The sequence below is a fragment of the Scardinius erythrophthalmus genome (assembly GCF_964197995.2).
Source record: "Scardinius erythrophthalmus genome assembly, chromosome: 11".
Taxonomy (NCBI): Eukaryota; Metazoa; Chordata; class Actinopteri; order Cypriniformes; family Leuciscidae; genus Scardinius; species Scardinius erythrophthalmus.
Window position 1 is genome coordinate 6,689,084 of NC_138231.1, and position 14,780 is coordinate 6,703,863.

General features: G+C 37.9%; 2 protein-coding genes across 7 annotated transcripts in view; both read left to right on the plus strand.

Moving 5' to 3' along the window:
- Positions 1 to 14,780, plus strand: part of klhl29 (kelch like family member 29) — a 308,679-nt gene that overhangs the window by 133,664 nt on the left and 160,235 nt on the right. The gene's annotated exons all lie outside the window — the stretch shown is intronic.
- Positions 411 to 14,011, plus strand: LOC308698663 (uncharacterized protein). Of its 6 annotated transcripts, none has more exons than XM_081378904.1 (11): positions 411 to 503; positions 1,205 to 1,320; positions 2,107 to 2,172; positions 2,284 to 2,364; positions 3,644 to 3,697; positions 4,464 to 4,529; positions 4,641 to 4,721; positions 6,980 to 7,033; positions 8,346 to 8,444; positions 11,856 to 11,934; positions 12,693 to 14,004. In XM_081378904.1, exons 2-9 carry the CDS (start codon positions 1,285 to 1,287, stop codon positions 8,358 to 8,360), a joined length of 453 nt encoding a protein of 150 aa, XP_081235030.1. In that variant the 5' UTR covers positions 411 to 503; positions 1,205 to 1,284; the 3' UTR covers positions 8,361 to 8,444; positions 11,856 to 11,934; positions 12,693 to 14,004. The 6 variants fall into 6 exon arrangements, with proteins under 6 accessions (XP_081235030.1, XP_081235031.1, XP_081235029.1 ...); XM_081378905.1 differs by having other exon boundaries at positions 11,856 to 11,899; positions 12,693 to 12,705; XM_081378903.1 differs by having other exon boundaries at positions 11,856 to 14,011.

Sequence of the window (14,780 nt, forward strand, 5' to 3'; positions counted from 1 at the left end):
AGTGTATCCCTGATTTCGAGAGTGCGCCCCTGTAGCCAGGTCCTGGTATTACACCCGTGTCATCAAAAATTTGCATCTTTCACACAAGTGTATTATTTGGGGCCTGTGATTGGTCAGATCGATACCGCTAGGCGGGAAATCGCGAAAACAAGATGGCGCCAATGGGCGGAGCTTCAATCAGCTTTAGTGATTGGTCAGATCGGTACCGGTAGGCGGGAGATCGCGAAAACAAGATGGCGCCAGTGGGCGGAGCTTCAATCAGCTTTAAAATGTGTAGCAACTAATGCAAAATACTAATTATTTAAGTATTTTTGCCTGTAATTTATTAATTGTGCATTAAATATATGATAAATAAATAAATAAAATCCCGTTTATATTATGATAAGTACAACGTAATCAGAGGTGTAGTCATTCGTCGTCACGTCATTTCCTGTTTGGACTGGACAAACTCTGCACCTGAGAAGACATCTGTGGACCTGATGAAGGCAACTGTTATCCAAAAGGTAAGTTATAATGTTGTTTAATTGCTTCTCTAATAGCACGTGGGTCCGGTTGGCTTGTTTGTGCATGTTCTGTATGCTCTTCGCTGCTCGTTTTACAGTTAGAAAGCAGCTAGCGCGTGATGCTAACCGTGCTAGCGGACCTATAAGTTAGTGATTCTGTTTACAGACTGACATGAGGGAATCAGCGATGCTTGTCATTTTAAACTCGTTTTCGATTGCACTATATTTGTAACTGCTACCTTTTCTGATCTCATAAAATAGTCTAGCCATCATAATAACGCGTTGGCATGACTAACGTTTCAGTATGTGAAGGGGAGGCTATTTCACCCAGTACAGTATCCTGATATGCTACTGTTAATATTACTACAGTTATGCTTGCTTTAAACACATTAAGACACAAATATGTGCTCTTATTACTCCTGACTATAATAAAATATAGGCTACTCTGAATATTATTAGAACTCTGTTTGATTCAGTCTTATTAATACTGTCACTATTATTGCCTATAATATTAATTGTGAATGAAATCTATGAATGAATAGTTATTATCAATTAACATATTCCTTAAATATCATATAATAAAGTATTAAAATAACTTGAATGCTGTTTACCATAATTGATCAATTTATTTAAAACAAGCTTTTTGAATAATAGGTCAAATGAAATGCAATGGTCGTGAGAGTCTTTTTCTATGCGCGCAGACACATGGGATGATGGCTGAAGTGAGTCAGTGAAGGAGAAGATCAAGATCTGGAAGAGGGCATGCCGTTTACAGACACAGATGAGCTCCAGGGCAGATTCAGCAATCATTATAAAGGTGAGTTCAGGGTTTCCATGCATAAGCAGTGCCATGCGACCAGTGCTCCTCAGAAACAGATTATTTGCCACAGTTATCAGTCACTGAATTATGATTGTGTGTGTAAGAAGTGAGTCACGATCACTTACTGTACATCTAGCACAGGCACAATGTCTCGTATCACTCTCATACATACACACACTTGAACTCAGTGCCGTCCAAATGTATCTAGTTACCAGTGTCCCAGTAAATCTAGTGTCCTCATAGACCAGTATTCTGTCAAACTTACACAACACACTCAGTCAAAGTCAAACATCAGGAACATGCTCTTATGATGTCCTCATAAAACTGTGTCCTCATAGACCAGGATTCTGTCAAACTTACACAACACACTGAGATTCTTCTGTCAAGTCAAACATCAGGAACATGCTCTTATGATGTCCTCATAAAAGGGTGTCCTCATAAAACTGGTGTAAAGCTACACACAACCTGACACACTGTAATGAAAACACATGTAATGTGATGCATAAAAGCCGTGAACATTACCTTGTGGTAGCATTTAAATATTGAAATATTGATTTGAAAACTTTAACTTTGTAATCTTGTATATTATCTCAAATCAGTATTTCATGTGCAAATATTTATTGATAGGTAGCTGTGTATCAGGACCCTTATTATCCTGTCAGTTTATTTTGTATTAATTACTGACTGACTGTACATTATCCTTTATATATTCCATTTATAATGCTTTTTTTAAACTCTTAGGTGAAGTGTTTCTGTATGTAACGCTTAATTTCATATTCTCAGATGAGCCATAAGAGCCAGTGGTCATCAGACAGTGATTGTGCTGCTCTGACTGTGGGTCTAGACGAGGTAAGTGAGAGTTGTGCTGGAAGAGAACGAGCAAACGAAGCAGAGACATCTGTGAGATCTAGTGTTCACACATTTACACCACTGTTTCATGTCTAATGTTATGTTTTGTAGACTCTCAGTGAGGTTGAACCCTCCACTCTCGAAATGAAGAGTCCGTCCCCGTCCCAGTCAGAAGCCAGAGATGTACAGAAGGTATTGTTTTTTTGGAAATTAAATTAGGGATACAGCGATATGAACATTTGGGCCGATAACTGATCATTCTTTATATTCGAAAGCCGATATCTGATATATTAGCCGATGAATCTAAATCCAAAATTTGATATACTTTGAAAGCCTGATTACAAAAACGAAACGCACATCATTTAAAGCCAATGTCCCAAACACTTCAACATAAATCAAACATAATAGTACAGTGGCCTAATGTAAGATTCCTTAACTTTTAAAATGAATTTTACATTCATATTTCCAACTTTCTTTATAAAAAAATGACAACACTTTACAAAAAGGTTTCATCTTGTTAGTATTAGTTAACATGTACTAACAATGAATGAACAATACTTCTACAGGATTTACTTAACGTTTATCTTAACGTTAATCTCAACATTTTCCAAGACATTTTAGGATCCAGTGTTGTATCTGTTAATTTAATGCACTGTGAACGAACATGAACTCACATATTTTATTAACTCACATTAACAAAAGTTTTTCAATATGAAAAGCAATTTCACCAGATGTCTTGAATAGCTCTATTTGGAAATAATTAATCATTCTAGAATGATTGGTGTGATTTTGTAGGGGTTTGCATCTGCATAGAAAATAATAAATTGCAAGCAGAGATAAAAAAAATGAACAAAGATGTGAAATAAACAATGCCTCATATATTCCAGGTAAGTCTAACAGCATTTAGGTACAGAACTTGAGTAATCAACTGTAAAATAACACGGCAGAGTCTTTACATAGCCTGACTTCACAGAGGCCTGTACTGCAATGTCACTACCACAGATGGGTATGAATGATAAAGCAATACATTGTGCAGCCCTACAAGTTAATGTTCATGACTTTAATGCATCACATTACATGCATGTTCATTACAGTGTGTCAAGTGTGTGTGTGTCTTACACCTGTTTTATGAGGACACCGTTTTATGAGGACATCATAAGAGCAATGTTCTGATGTTTGACTTGACTGGAGAATCTCAGTGTGTTGTGTAAGTTTGACAGAATCCTGGTCTATGAGGACACTAGATTTACCGGGACACACATATGGAATATTAGGATCGATACTGATAACCCATAATTCACAGCTCATTGTGGCTAATACCAATAGCGAAAACTATTTGTGCTTGTCAGATTAAATATAATCATTGAAGAAGTTGGTAAAAAATAGCAACCTCTGTTTGGCTTTCAATAAGTGATACTAAAATTATTATTTATTTGTCTTTTTTATATATTTTTACTACTTTTTTTTTCAGATGATAACTCTGAAGAATCAGATGAAACCTGAACAAGATACAGCAACTCTAAAGGTATCCAATAAGTTAATGTAATAACTCTGTTTCCTCAGAAACAGATTATTTGCCACAGTTATCAGTCACTGAATTATGATTGTGTGTGTAAGAAGTGAGTCACGATCACTTACTGTACATCTAGCACAGGCGCAATGTCTCGTATCACTCTCATACATACACACACTTGAACTCAGTGCCGTCCAAATGTATCTAGTTACCAGTGTCCCAGTAAATCTAGTGTCCTCATAGACCAGTATTCTGTCAAACTTACACAACACACTCAGTCAAAGTCAAACATCAGGATCATTTTCTTATGATGTCCTCATAAAACTGTGTCCTCATAGACCAGGATTCTGTCAAACTTACACAACACACTGAGATTCTTCTGTCAAGTCAAACATCAGGAACCTGTTCTTATGATGTCCTCATAAAACGGTGTCCTCATAAAACTGGTGTAAAGCTACACACAACCTGACACACTGTAATGAAAACACATGTAATGTGATGCATAAAAGCCGTGAACATTACCTTGTGGTAGCATTTAAATATTGATTTGAAAACTTTAACTATTTTGTAATCTTGTATATTATCTCAAATCAGTATTTCATGTGCAAATATTTATTGATAGGTAGCTGTGTATCAGGACCCTTATTATCCTGTCAGTTTATTTTGTATTAATTACTGACTGACTGTACATTATCCTTTATATATTCCATTTATAATGCTTTTTTTAAACTCTTAGGTGAAGTGTTTCTGTATGTAACGCTTAATTTCATATTCTCAGATGAGCCATAAGAGCCAGTGGTCATCAGACAGTGATTGTGCTGCTCTGACTGTGGGACTAGACAAGGTAAGTGAGAGTTGTGCTGGAAGAGAACGAGCAAACGAAGCAGAGACATCTGTGAGATCTAGTGTTCACACATTTACACCACTGTTTCATGTCTAATGTTATGTTTTGTAGACTCTCAGTGAGGTTGAACCCTCCACTCTCGAAATGAAGAGTCCGTCCCCGTCCCAGTCAGAGGCCAGAGATGTACAGAAGGTATTGTTTTTTTGGAAATTAAATTAGGGATACAGCGATATGAACATTTGGGCCGATAACTGATCATTCTTTATATTCGAAAGCCGATATCTGATATATTAGCCGATGAATCTAAATCCAAAATTTGATATACTTTGAAAGCCTGATTACAAAAACGAAACGCACATCATTTAAAGTCGGCATGAAATCAAATTTGACAAATCTTCTTTTTATATGTAATATTGTAGTGTTTATTATAAATGATTTATCTGTGCACTTCATTATTTTTTCAAAATTCATGTACCCTTATAATCTTTAATCAAATACATTACCCTTCCCTCCCCCCTCGAAAACGACCTCTCTTCTCTTTTGGTCATGTGCCATGGCGAAAGGGTGCGGCCAGAGCCCATGAGGGTGCGGCTATCGGTGTTTGTCTCGTTTCGCGGGAGGCTCATATAAATATGGTCTGATTCCTGCCTGAAAATTTAGCTGCTTGTCCTTGTTCTCGTCGCTGGGCTCCTCAATAAAAAAATCCTTCATGTGAGGGTAACGGTGGGGGAGTCCGGTGGAGAGAAATCCTCCACAACTGAATGTAAACTGGCATTCAAATCTGCCTCCATTTTGTTTGCAACGCCCAACCTCCAACGATCCAATCAATTCCCGAAGGACGAAATCAAGCCCCGCCCTACATTTTTTTCTAATTTCAGAAGCAGTTTCACTCGGATATACATCACAACAAGGAAAAAATGACAATCTCAACTTCCATTTCATGCCGACTTTAAAGCCAATGTCCCAAACACTTCAACATAAATCAAACATATACAGTAGTGGCCTAGTTTGAACCAGTGTAAGGTTTCTTAGCTTCTAAAATAAATTTTACATTCATATTTCCAACTTTCTTTATAAAAAAATGGCAATACTTTATAAAAAGGTTTCATCTTGTTAGTATTAGTTAACATGAACTAACAATGAATGAACAATACTTCTACATGATTTACTTAATGTTTATCTTACTTAACGTTAATCTCAACATTTTCCAAGACATTTTAGGATCCAGTGTTGTATCTGTTAATTTAATGCACTGTGAACTAACATGAACTCACATATTTTATTAACTCACATTAACAAAAGTTTTTCTCTGTTAGTTCATGTTAGTTAATGCAATAACATATGTATTGTGAAGTTTTACCAAAACATCTATTGCCTTAATAATAATAATAATAATAATAAATCAAATGAAATTAAAATGTTATTAGACAACATTAAACTTAAAATGAAATGGCCTAAAGAGCTGAAGGAACACCCCTAAACCTGAGGCTTTGTTAGATGGTTTTAGCTCAACGGAACACAACCTATATATGATAAATTAGATATTTATACAAAATAAACACAATATTACAACTTATACTTGCACAAAATCATGCACAGATTAACTTGAGCTATTATTAATAGTAATCAACTATTACATAGTGAAACTCCTGTTGTGGATGCGCTCCTCCCAGGACAACACGCTGAAACACAGCAACTAAACCCAAAGAATTCACGACGTTTTTAATGCAATAGTTTGCTCATTATAGTGTTATGTATATATGACAGTCCCAATCATAATTAATGTTTTGCTGACCACCGGTGTGGCCTACAGTGAAGTGTTTACTGTAGCACTCATTAACTCAGCCAAATGCATCCTATATGAGATAAATCAGATATATAACAAAAATAAAAAATATTACAACTTACAATTCCACAAGCGAACTCTCCCTGTAACAATGCGCTGATTTCACAGATTTGTGATTCAAACATTTCAAAACCATCACGGTGAACAGCGCACATCTGAAGCTGAAGGAAGAAATCCATTATTTATTAGTGTTAATATAGCGGCCTAATTTTCTTATCGGATTGACAACGACAACATCAATGAGCATTTATTTTCATGCATCCCTGATTGGTTATGACCATATATTTATAGGGTTTTAACTTTATACTTGATTACAACTTATGTCACAGTGTTTTAAATCTTAAGTCACTATTCATCTCATTAATTTGATCAGTATTAATACTGAGTGGTTTGAAATGTCCCATCATACCTGAATTAGTTTGGCGTCATCAGCCTTCTTTTGCTCAAGTATATCATTGATAATGTAATGTTTTAATTTTATGTTTTATGACAGTGATCAGTCAGTGTTAATGGAGTCAAGTATCTGTGCTGCTTCATTTGGAGAATCTCTGAATCCTTTGTCTCTAATAGATGTTTATTTTTTCTTTCTTTGCCTTGCTTTCAGGTGAGCCCTGAGAAGGAACAATCATCATTGGAGGATCAAGACTGTGTTGAGATGGTAATAAAAAGAGCATTGCATCATTTTAGGAAATGCTAGTCTAGAAAGAACTTTTTCACATCATCTTTGGGGCTGTTTTACACCTGGTCATTTCATTGTCAAAACAATTCCATTTACACTTGGCCACATAAATGTGTCTTCACAAAACGGACATAAATCCGATCTTCAATTCCCGCGCTATATCAGATTTAACGGTGTTCACGTCATCGAAAGCTACCGCTATGAGCAGCATTTTTTGTATCATCAGCTAATTTTAAGATCAATAGGAGAGAGAGTAGCATCAGCACTGGTAAAATCATTTATTCTCACTACTTTTAATGAAGATGACTGTGTGTTGAGCATCTGCGACTTACTTTAATTTATTTTTAGTTTGTATTTTGTGCATCAGCATGCTGAAGAGATCCTCAGCTACTCATCTGCAGTGATGCGTGTTGCAGAAGCGCTGTCATATCTCACTATAACGTGTCATATAGCCTAAAATACGCTGTCACCTGTTTATTATTTGGCATTTTTGGGAGGAGTAAAATTCATAGTGTTACCATTAATTACCTTTACTCTAGTGACTGACCACAGTCTAATCTGTCCCTCCACAGTTTGAACCAAAAGAACCGAAAATATTTTTACGCCTCATAATAACATAAATTGTCTTTGTGTTTTGCGCAATTGCTTTGGTAAAGCATCTCTCAAACATACTAAAATCAAAAGCACAATATGGCTCAATGCCCTTATCAAATCGCAAAAGACGATAAGAAAGTAAGTCTGTAGTCTGTTGTGCTGCGTGTTTCAAACTGAAGAGCACACTTTGCTCGCTCGATCAGCTCATGATCTGGCTTTTTCCATGCCTCGTTTCACAGGGAATGAATGCAGTGAACTCCATCTCTGCATGTGCCATAAGTTTAACATGCATTTGGGAACGCAACCAGCACCAGTTACTCTCTATTTTCACATTCGCATTATATCCACATTTTTTGTAGTAATACAATTTTTCAATAAGATGCGTTTATAAACCTGTTTTCACTTAAACTGCAGGTTTCTGCCAGTATAACAGCTTAAGTGAAGAAATTAAGAAAGTATTATAACCTCTTATTGTAAAATAATATACTCATTATAAAATATTAATTTTTCATTGACAGTATTAGTATATCACTGTCTAGGCGATAATTCTAATAATAGTGATCTTAGTGAAGTATTATAGTTGTTATTAATATGATTATTATTATTAAACGGTGCCATTTGTCATGTTTCATAAATGACTTCTCAATACAGGTTAAACTGAAGATGTTCTTGTTTTAAATGTCTCTTTTTCTTTAAGATGAGATCAGTATGACGGACTCTGATGCCAGTGATCCTGATGAAAGCGGTTCTGAAGGTGATGTTCCTGCTGGAGCTGCAGGCGTCTCCAGTAATGTTGGTATGTGTCAACTAATGATGGGTACACACCAAAAGATTTTACATCTTATAAGATTTTCAAAATGTGATGGACCACAAACATGAGGACAAAAAATCCTAGATTTAACCGTTTTGCTCATATAGTGTGTGGTGTGCCATGATGTGAAAAGACCGTTAGGGTTGGGTATCGTTTAAATTTTAACGATTCCGATTCTGCTTATCGAATCCGGTTCTTAACGATTCTTGGTTTCGATTCCAATATTTATTGGAGAGAAAAAAGAGAGCAAATACTTTTTTCTACCTTTTATTCTTGTTACATTTAGGCTATTACCAGTAAAACTGTGACAATGCATCTTAATTTACAATATACTGTATATATATATATATATATATATATATATATATATATATATATATATATATATATATATATATATATATATATATATATAACACTTTAAGGAATTATAGACTCGACTCGTATTAATTGTCTGATGTATTTATTCATGATCTCTATTTTAAACAAAACTGGTTCTCATTTTATCCAGAATTATGCGGCTCTAGTTTGTCTTTCTTGCATGTGATACAATTCGCTGTATTTTCATCTTTTTTTGAAAAGCTTAACCAAACTTTCGAAAGTCTGCTGCGCTCCGCCATCGTAAATATAACGTACAGCGCATGTGCGGCAGGCAGGTCCTGGCAGATCAATACAACTGTAAACAAATGCTCACTGACATTCACCTCGCGCATGTGAGCATCACCAAAGTAAGGAATCGATAAGCGGAATCGAAGTGTGCGCGACTTATCGAATCCCCGGTTTTTGGCATTTTGGAACCGGTTCTAGATACCCAACCCTAAAGACCATGCAACCAGAGTCTCGACTGTTAACACTCTAGAGACCTCAGAATAAGCATGGCGGACGATATGCAGGAAGCAATTGCGATGATAGTGTTTGGAAATGTTTTACACAACACGTTGTGTAAACATTTGCGCCACAAATCAACAAGCTGATCCTCCATCTCTGCTGTCCACATCAATTTCAGTTTGTGCTGCGCCATGACTGCGTTTCTTATGCTTCCGTCTTCCTTCATCTCGCTTTTTGATTGGATATGGTTTCCTTTCACGTGATAATCTCCAGAGCATGCGCGTGTTTGTCCTCGGGCTTCCCCCCACATTTCAGGATTTCTGATCGTAAATATTCCACATGTTGAATATTTGCGATTCGCGATCAGGTCGGCTCTGACGTTCTTCCGATCAGGTTCGGACACTCTTAACACACCTCACACCAAGGGAAAATCTGATAAGATAATCTATAACCATCAAGATAATCGGGACACAGCTAGGATTTTCAGAAGGGGGAAATCAGCCCAAAATCAGCCTGATTATCTTTTGGTGTGTACCCAGCATAACAAGTTTGTGTTTATGAACATGTTTATTATTATTTTAAACCAATATATATTGTAGTGCAATTTTACGTTAGTATTTTCACCAAAGAAAAATGGTTTTAAGCCAGTTATATTCACTGAACAAAATTATAGATCTAAGTTCTAAGACTTTTTCTATGTACCCAAAAGGCCTGTTTCTCTCAAATATTGTTCACAAATCTGTCTAAATCTGTGTTAGTGAGCACTTCTCCTTTGCCGAGTTAATCCATCCATCTCACAGGTGTGGCATATCAAGATACTGATTAGACAGCATGATTATTGCACAGGTGTGCCTTAGGCTGTCCACAATAAAAGGCCACTCTAAAATGTGCAGTTTTATCACACAGCACAATGCCACAGATGTTGCAAGTTTTGAGGGAGCGTGCAATTGGCATGCTGACAGCAGGAATGTCCACCTGCTGTTGCCCGTGAATTGAATGTTCATTTCTCTACCATAGCCGTCTCCAAAGGCTTTTCAGAGAATTTGGCAGTACATCCAACCGGCCTCACAACCGCAGACCGTGTGTAACCACACCAGCCCAGGACTTCCATATCCAGCATCTTCACCTCCAACACCGTTGAGGCCAGCCACCCGGACAGCTGCTGCAACAATCGGTTTGCATAACCAAAGAATTTCTGCACAAACTGTCAAAAACCGTCTCAGGGAAGCTCATCTGCATGCTCATCGTCCTCATCGGGGTCTCGACCTGCAGTTGGTCGTTGTAAACGACCTGCGTGGGCAAATGCTCACATTCGATGGCGTCTGGCACTTTGGAGAGGTGTTCTCTTCACGGATGAATACCGGTTTTCACTGTACAGGGCAGATGGTAGACAGCGTGTATGGCGTCATGTGGGTGAGCGGTTTGCTGATGTCAACGTTGGGAATCGAGTGGCCCATGGTGGGGTTATGGTATGTGCAGGCGTATGTTATAGACAACCAACGCAGGTGCATTTTATTGATGGCACTTTGAATGCACAGAGATACCGTGATGAGATCCTAAGGCCCATTGTTGTGCCATTCATCCACAACCATCACCTCATGTTGCAGCATGATAATGCACGGCCCTATTCTGCAAAGATCTGTACACAATTCCTGGAAGCTGAAAACATCCCAGTTCTTGCAGGGCCAGCATACTAACGGACATGTCACCCATTGAGCATGTTTGGGATGCTCTGAATCGGCGTATACGACAGCGTGTTCCAGGTCCTGCCAATATCCAACACAGCCATTGAAGAGGAGTGGACCAACATTCCACAGGCCACAATCAACAACCTGATCAACTCTATGCGAAGGAGATGTGTTGCACTGCGTGAGGCAAATGATGGTCACACCAGATAATGACTTGTTTCCAGACCCCCTGAGACCACACAAAACTGCACATTTTAGAGTGGCCTTTTATTGTGGCCAGCCTAAGGCACACCTGTGCAATCATCATGCTGTCTAATCAGTATCTTGATATGCCACACCTGTGAGGTGGATGGATTATCTCGGCAAAGGAGAAGTGCTCACTAACACAGATTTAGACAGATTTGTGAACAATATTTGAGAGAAATAGGCCTTTTGTGTACATAGAAAAAGTCTTAGAACTTTTAGTTCAGCTCATGAAAAATGGGGGCAAAAACAAAAGCGTTTAGAATTGTTCATAGTGTATGTATATATATATCATACTATAGTGTGCCAGTAGATAATATCAAATTACATTTCTAAACATTCCTTTTGCCATTAATTGTAAAAATCAGTTATCAATAATCAGATATTATTATAAATAACAATTTTTCTAGAACAAAATGAATGGAATCAGTACCAAACCAATAAGTTTATCATGTTCATGTTGGTCAAAAACTTTGAAAAGGAGATGTTTAACACAACATTCCATCTCCAGAATAATGTTTTGAATGTCATTTGAAATGTAATTTTTAGAGATCAGATGTATAACCAGTTTTAAGTTCTAGATGCAGGTTTGAGTTACATCTGAGTTTCTGATCTGTCTATAACTGATTTCCTACAGGTGTTCAGAAGATGCCTATCGAGAAACCACTGAAGTTCCTCAAGGTACCTGAGGTTTAAATCTGAATATGACTACCATTGTAAGTACATGAGCTCTCATATAGTTAGAGTTTACTAAAGCATGTATTCTTCTGTACAGAGAATGAACATGAGGCAGGAATTGAAAACCTTGTGGAAAGGACAAAAAGTGTGCTGGTCAAATGCTGAAGTTACAACTGTAATTGAACATTTTAAGGCACATACACTCACCTAAAGGATTATTAGGAACACCATAGTAATACTGTGTTTGACCCCCTTTCGCCTTCAGAACTGCCTTAATTCTACGTGGCATTGATTCAACAAGGTGCTGAAAGCATTCTTTAGAAATGTTGGCCCATATTGATAGGATAGCATCTTGCAGTTGATGGAGATTTGTGGGATGCACATCCAGGGCACGAAGCTCCCGTTCCACCACATCCCAAAGATGCTCTATTGGGTTGAGATCTGGTGACTGTGGGGGCCATTTTAGTACAGTGAACTCATTGTCATGTTCAAGAAACCAATTTAAAATGATTCGAGCTTTGTGACATGGTGCATTATCCTGCTGGAAGTAGCCATCAGAGGATGGGTACATGGTGGTCATAAAGGGATGGACATGGTCAGAAACAATGCTCAGGTAGGCCGTGGCATTTAAACGATGCCCAATTGGCACTAAGGGGCCTAAAGTGTGCCAAGAAAACACCCCCCACACCATTACACCACCACCACCAGCCTGCACAGTGGTAACAAGGCATGATGGATCCATGTTCTCATTCTGTTTACGCCAAATTCTGACTCTACCATCTGAATGTCTCAACAGAAATCAAGACTCATCAGACCAGGCAACATTTTTCCAGTCTTCAACTGTCCAATTTTGGTGAGCTCGTGCAAATTGTAGCCTCTTTTTCCTATTTGTAGTGGAGATGAGTGGTACCCGGTGGGGTCTTCTGCTGTTGTAGCCCATCCGCCTCAAGGTTGTGCGTGTTCTGGCTTCACAAATGCTTTGCTGCATACTTCGGTTGTAACGAGTGGTTATTTCAGTCAAAGTTGCTCTTCTATCAGCTTGAATCAGTCGGCCCATTCTCCTCTGACCTCTAGCATCAACAAGGCATTTTCGCCCACGGGACTGCCGCATACTGGATGCTTTTCCCTTTTCACACCATTCTTTGTAAACCCTAGAAATGGTTGTGCGTGAAAATCCCAGTAACTGAGCAGATTGTGAAATACTCAGACCGGCCCGTCTAGCACCAACAACCATGCCACGCTCAAAATTGCTTAAATCACCTTTCTTTCCCATTCTGACATTCAGTTTGGAGTTCAGGAGATTGTCTTGACCAGGACCACACCCCTAAATGCATTGAAGCAGCTGCCATGTGATTGGTTGATTAGATAATTGCATTAATGAGAAATTGAACAGGTGTTCCTAATAATCCTTTAGGTGAGTGTATAACCAAAGAAAAACTGGCCACACTGACTGAATGCCAGCAGTGTAAGACCGCTGAGGATCCTTTCCGTGGGTTTTCAATTTCTGCCTCACTCTCATTCTCTGTACAGAATAATACATGCTTTAGTAATCTCTAAACACATGAGAGCTTTTGTACTTACAATGATAGTTGTATTCTAATGACACTATACTCTTCTAGAGCTGATGTACAGCCCAAACTAACTTTGTTGAATACTTTTCCTGTTATCTCTGTAATTCTGCTTTGAAACTTGACAATTCTGTTTACATTTTCTGGAAATAACAGAATTGTCTTTAGGTAAACCGTCCCTTGTAAGTCGGTTTCTCTACATGTTGCAGCATTTATTGCATGTTGAGTGAGTTCATTTTATACATTTCAAAGCCTGTTTAATGACGTCTTTAAATTGTGCCTGTTTCCAAGGGCTGTTTTGTCAATCTTTTCGAAGTTTTGAATGGTTCATCTGCTTGTCATTTTAATATGTCAAAACAGTAATGATACTGTATGCTTTCTGAAAGATCACACAGTTGTGCAAGTTTTATTGACCATGTTTTTAAGTTTGTGGATGTCACTTTCCCCTTAAAATGGTATGTCATGATTGTATTACATGGTAAAACTGAAAAAACTCAATGTTTATGATGATATTATTGAAGTCATAATTAAAGCACTTCTAAAACACCTCTGTCCCTGTAATGTTGCAAGTTGTTTTGTGTATTGTATTTGAGATCCGGTACTCTTAAATCACCTTAGTCTTGGTAATACACCGTGTTGTCAGGTTTGTGTGTGTGTGTGGGCATGTACCATTAAACACACTCGTCCTTATAATGTTGGATTATGCAGTTGTGTATTGTGTTTAAGATCCAGTCCTCTTAAATCACCTTAGTCTTGGTAATACACTGTGTTGTCAGGTTTGTGTGTGTGTGTGGTCATGTACCAGTAAAACACATTGGTCCCTGTAATCCACTGAAATGACATATTTAGTGTATTGTAAAAAGAGTGTCCTCATAATCAAGTCGGGCCCCAAAAATCACAATTATGTCATAGGCGGGAACATTTTAGGATGGGCGGGAATGTCCTTGTGTACCACCAAAATATCATATGGTAATATTTTCTGTTCTGTTGTGTGTATAGAACATTTGAAGTCAGATTTGTGATCTGCAGATTAAAACAAAATTTTTGATATTTGTATCATCACTGTAGGGCATTGGGAAAGGGGTGTCCCCATATACCACCACCAAACTTGTTTGGGCATCAGTGTCCTTCTATACCACAAAAACAAGTATGTGTGTGTGTGTGTGTGTGTGTGTGTGTGTGTGTGTGTGTGTGTGTGTGTGTGTGTGTGTGCAGAGAGGACAAACTAAAGCTTAACTAACAGCTAATGGGATTTGAACACCTGGCAAGACTGTGGGAGAAGAGTTTGATCTTTGCGCTGTGTGTTTGTCTGATGT